Here is a 6,000-nt window from a genome sequence, read left to right on the forward strand (position 1 = left end):
CTGATTGGTCCTAGTTTTTTTTAAATTTGTGGAAAAGGATTTCAACAGGATTTAGGCCAGAGCAATTTGCAGAATGTAACAGAATGTGATCCAGTGATATTGGATTAGTCTTACGAGGAATGCGTTTTTGCATGGTGTCACCTATTATCTTCATCCATTATATGCGTTTAATGAAGGATTTGCAGCAAACAAATAATTTTTCAATTTAAACAATGTTTGTCTAATATGGCAGAATTTTGATATCTAGCATTCTCTTTTTTTGTTTCTTCATTGCCCTATACGCAAATCTCTCTTTTTTTGATCCAAGTGGAGGAAAAAAGTGTATATATTACGCACTCATCGTAGCGCATTATCCTATAATGAGACAAGCTGGAGAATAAAGGGGGGGATGATGGAAAGGATAAAACCAACGGATCAACACATGGAGTAGATCCTGCTGTCCTTTTGTTGCACAAAGAAATAATCCCCCAAGCAAACCACACGATGACCAAGATTCTTAAATACAGAACAAAATATAATATTGGAAGAAATATAAATGTTTTTCTGACCATAACACCTACCAATGACAAGAAAAATAAATTCCTTTTGCTATTGACCTAAAACTGCTAAACGCATAGTAGCCCCGCAGTTGTTTGCAACAAATCAATCCCTTCCTGGCCAGGAGAGTTTCTGTAACAAATACCTTTTTTCCAGTTTCTGAAATGTTTTATTCAACCGTCAACTAGTCTGGGCCGTCCTTCTCTTACTGATGTCAGTGTATTCAAGAGTTCTTTCAAGAGTGAAGATGTGGGCGACTTAGGCTTGTTAAGGGGAGCTTGCAAAATGTCAGCAGAAGGATGTGCATGGTCGGAAGTTGACCTTTTTAGAAATGCTCTTCCAATAAGCATGTGAGTGATCCCGCCACCATCAACTTAATTAATAGTGCATATCAATTTAAGTTAAAATCACACTTTTTGCATGGGGGTATGTCGACATAGATATACTTATAGATATACACATTTTTATTATTTTCTAATTACAATTTTGCAATTCTGATCGATACAATGCGATTATCTGCCGTAGCACCTGTAGCTTGTTCACAGTGGCGATATGTCACTTTAGAATCGCAACACAGTTTTTCAATTTGCCATTCTTCAAGACCACAGTAGGCTAGTCAAACAGTTCATGTTCATTCCTCTCACATTTACTTAAATGTGCGCGAGCGCTGGGTTCTGATCAGCAGAGGAAAGAAAATAACAATATTTTACATTGACAAACTCACCTTTGTCTCGGTGGGATGCAGTCTGAATGGGAGAGGAGAAGGGAGAAGAGATGGGTTAGATAAGGGTAAGGAGAGGAAATGGGGGTGACAAGGGTTATATAAGAGCAAGAAAAGGAGAGGGGGGAGGAACAGTGAGAAGGGCTTTGTGGACGTGCTGCAGATGTTACAGTGGCCATCATCTGTTGTGTGTGTTTCAGATCGATGACGGCAGCGGCATGAAGCGTGAAGCCACAGTGGACGAGGTGATCAAGATCGTAGAAGAGCTGACCAGGATCCATTAGGTTCTGCTCGGGGTCGTCATAAATTGTTAAAGGGGGAATATTTGAGATGGATGAGGGGTGGAAATTTGGAGACTGCGGTTTTGTAAATAATTATAAATAAACTGTGCATGTCTGTCCTTCAGACTTCAATTATTTGACATCTTGGTGGAGCCCCTGACGGTGCGACATACTCAAACGTAGTACTTCTCTTGTAGGCAGCGAGTGCTACATGGGAAATGTTGTTCTATTTTACCATAAAAAAAACTGTGGTTTAGGTATGTGTGTGTGTGTGTGTGTGTGTGTCTGTTTGGGCATGCATGTGTGCTTGTGTGAATTGGTGTGCAACGACATGACCAACCCTGGACATTGATCCTATTTGAAATGAGAATCCATGGCCAGTTGTCGATGCTTCATGCTACTTTATGCAAAATAAAAGTGACATGGTTATCAAGCATCTCACACACAATAGTTCTTTATCACCATTGTTTTTCTAGAGTTGAAAACATGCAGCGGAGGATTTCCGAAAATTATTATTGAAGTCTTGAGCCGGAAAATTATGTTTGAGACGTAATGAGCAAAGTGATGAGTTTTTAGCTATTTTGTTGTTGTGATGTTTTCTTCATGTTTCTTTTAATAAAGGTTACTTTACTACCGTTTACTCTAGCATCCTATTATTCCAGCTTTTGAATCATTATTTATTTTTTCCCCTTCCCCTCTCTCCATCCAAGCCGCACAGCCATTGTGCCGTCTGTTCTGAGTCTTGTCCCAATTATTTTGTTTTTAAGGGTTCTCATCAGTATCAGGGAGGTCTTTGTGTCATAGTAGGTCAGTATCTTCTTCGTCTGACCCAGCAGAGCATCTCTGCAGATTTTACGAGACAGAAGTAGATAAAAGACCAGATACATCTTCCAATGTGTGTCCATACCAGAGTGGTTAACACACCTAAGCCTGTTATACTCTCCTGTCTTGTCTATATTGGCTGGACATTGTTGGTTTCATCTAGTTTACAGCCGCTGCCCTTTATCTCAGGGCAGCCGCTCCAGAGCCAGAACTGGTCCACGAGTTCCCCAGGGTGCCCTTTGTAACCCCCGTTCTTCACCTGACCTTCACCACACAAGACCCCACGCTAAACTTAGCCATTTCCAACCTAATATCGAATCGTATAATGTCTATCTTTATAGGTTTCGTAGGTATGCAGGGCTTAATTTGAGTAATCTGTTAGAAATACAGTAGCTATCTTTCAGCTTTTGTGAGTGATATGCTCAGAGTATCTGTTCTGGTTGACTTGCATACCTCTTTCTGAGACACTTTTAATCATTGACGGTTCCCCGCTAATTTCTGACCAATGAGTGTACCTCTTCATTGTTTCAGAAAATCAATCCTTCCTGTCAAAACACATGTCTGGAGCAGAGAGAGACGGTCCTTTATAAGGGGTTATTTTATTTTTTAAAACTATCGGTTCTGCCCTTATCCACTCTATGTAACTATCACTTTCTTTTTTTACAAATTTTTCCAATTTATCTTATACCTAGACAATAATTTCCAATGCAATTTTGTACACATTACCTGTAATGAACCATAATCTCATCTCATCTCATTTTCGTCCGCTTATCCGGGGTCGGGTCGCGAGGGCAGCAGCTCTAGCAGGGTGCCCCAGACTTCCCTTTCCCGGGCCACATTGACCAGCTCTGACGGGGGGATCCCGAGGCGTTCCCAGGCCAGTGTTGAGATATAATCTCTCCACCTAGTCCTGGGTCTTCCCCGAGGTCTCCTCCCCACTGGACGTGCCTGAAACACCTCCCAAGGAAGGCGCCCAGTGGGCATCCTTACCAGATGCCCGAACCTGGTAAGGATGAACCATAATACACAATCTAATAAGCTGTTCTCAATTTGGTTGTCACAGGAGTACAAGAGCAAGTATAGGAATATGTGTTAAAATACTTATACTATATACCAAGAATGCAAAAATATTATGGTTAGATATGCCATGACCCTCGAAATGAACCCATCACCTTATAACCGAGCCTCAATCCTGTGTTCTTCATAGGGGTTAGCATAACACTTGGTTAACCTAGCGATCATGTGTCAATCGGGCATTGTCGCACAATCCATGTTATTAAATTGCCCATCAGTAACCCAAGCAACCGAATGATGATTCCTAACTGTTAGAATTTGCCATGAAATATTTGATTTGGTCACCTGGAGACGAGGTGCCGGTGCATGTGAGAGGGAGCTGTTCGCCTACGGTGACTGAGTACCTCGCACATAACCCTACAAAACCTAGATAGGTAAGATTGCACTCACCCAGGGAAAGATTAGGAACATGCCTCAAGTTCAGCGCACCACGTAGGGACAGACATAGTTTACGCGGGCTGTCTAACCAAAGTAATTGCGACTATGGTAGGTCAGCATCGTTACATATGGTTAAAAGATTTGAGTTTATTTTGAGTTTTCACACTGCTTGTTCTTACAGGATCTGCAACTACAAACTTTTCTAAAAGTGAACCTTTACTATTAATGGATGTATGTCGACTTACTGATTAGCAGTATAGCCTACTCGTTTTATTGGACCTTGATATAGTTGAAACACTACATAAACCTATACATGTGACCTTTACGCAAGATTTTTCGTCCTTTTTGAAGTTCACTTATATGCTCAAGGGACTGACCCATTGGTTAGTAGCCTAAATGTCAGTTGGTGATGAAGACAGACCTAGCCTTATTTAAGGGTAGATTCACTGTGGAGACTGCAGAAGTCAGAGGGTACAACACCCCTGAAGAGGAAACTAGGCCTTATAGGATTGAAAAACCTATTTGAATTGTTATCAAGCAATATGAGCCATATCGAATGTCTTAAATGAGGTATGTTACTACATAGTTACATGAACACACCACTTGGCGCTATAACCTTAGGTATTTCCTGATTTATGTAGCCATAGGAATCTCTGATAAGGGCTGGGAGAAAAATTGGGATCAGATTTTGTCAACTTGCACTACTAACACATTATTCAATCAATAGAAACAGTTGTCCTGGAATCGTCAAAGTGGTAGTTTATGGAGTCAATCTCCAAATTATTTTCATGTTTGTGTAATCCAAGCTGGTTGACGGCCACATTTGCTACCTCACTGGAACTGATAAGCCATAAGTACACCAGTGATTTCTAAAGCAGTATCCCAACTCGCTCCTGGTGTGTGTGGTGAAAAAAAACAGTGACAACTTGACTATGGATTACCCTGCCAGCCTGGGGTTAAATAAATGTCACATCGTTTTTTCATGATGAGATTCTGATTGGAAGACGCTTCTGTTAAAATGTATGGAATATCAGGATCTGTCTCCACTCTTTCTGTTGTTTTCCCTTATGTATAATTATAAATAGGCCTAGCTGTTCGTAATACATGATTCTCATGGTGTTAGTTCAGGATTCATATACACACCCCTGGATCAGTGGAAGTAAGGCTGACTTAAGAGCAGAAAGGTAACCTAGTTATTATTCCAGAGAAAAGAGACACACATTTTGCATTAAGCTTCTTTAAATGTGTCCATGTGTGTGGCCTTTATGGCCGCTACCCTAAAAATCCAAAATCAGTTTAGATAAAAAAGTACATTGAATGTTCTCATCTCATTGGTTTGTGCCACTATCTATGCCTTTGTGAGTAACCAGCTGTTAAGTTCCAATGTATTTGTGGGGTTTTGGTTTTCCCCCTTTTTTGTTTTTTCATCTCCCTGTCCTATGTTTTTAGGACTAAACATATGGCCGTTCTGAGGTCCGGACTGAATTGTTTGGTATATAATATAAGTTATTATAGGGTGGGCTTGGCAACAAGGGCCAAGCCCACCCTGACGTATAACTTATTTTGGAATTGATATTCCTCTTACAATAAATCCTTTCGTTAACATGTGAGTTGGAGTTGGCTTTATGTTACCCCCTCTATCCCCTAGACTGGAAGGTCCTTACAGGGTAACAGTGAAAGGGTTTGGTTGTAGGTCTAGCAGTGTTTTCCCTGGTTAACATGTCATGGATGTCGCTGGTTGTGCACGACAGTGAAATTCTGATGTGTCTGTCGCAGGCCCTGCCCTTGGGGAATGGCCGGGACACAACAACCACATGGCTGATGCACTCTCCATCATCCCCTTGGCAGGAGCTCCCATTTCTCTGGCACGAAATTAGTTTCTGCCTCTCTCACTCTGTGTCAGCAAGGTAGTAAAGAGGGGGTTTAAAACACTTCACAGTACAGTGAGGTTTGTTAATTCCACTGTTGAAATAATTAAAACATGATTTTTTTGATGCGTGTGACCAGATAAAAAAAACTAGTCGATAAATATCAAATAATCAATATTAGGCCTATTAGTTACTTAAATATGAAATATTTCATCTCATCTCATCTCATCTAATTTTCGTCCGCTTATCCGGGGTCGGGTCGCGGGGGGAGCAGATATGAAAGCAGATATGAAATATTTGATAGTGAAAATCAAGCCTC

General features: G+C 40.9%; 1 protein-coding gene across 1 annotated transcript in view; it reads left to right on the forward strand.

Moving 5' to 3' along the window:
* ddb1 (damage-specific DNA binding protein 1) overlaps nt 1-2,177 on the forward strand; it is a 49,722-nt gene extending 47,545 nt beyond the window's left edge. The window contains exon 27 of the mRNA XM_060070553.1: nt 1,459-2,177. Within this exon, the coding sequence (XP_059926536.1) occupies nt 1,459-1,542 (84 nt within the window). The 3' untranslated portion in view covers nt 1,543-2,177. The remainder of the gene's footprint in view (nt 1-1,458) is intronic.
* Nucleotides 2,178-6,000: the final 3,823 nt, after the last annotated feature.

Source organism: Gadus macrocephalus, chromosome 14, assembly GCF_031168955.1.
Source record: "Gadus macrocephalus chromosome 14, ASM3116895v1".
NCBI lineage: Eukaryota > Metazoa > Chordata > Actinopteri > Gadiformes > Gadidae > Gadus > Gadus macrocephalus.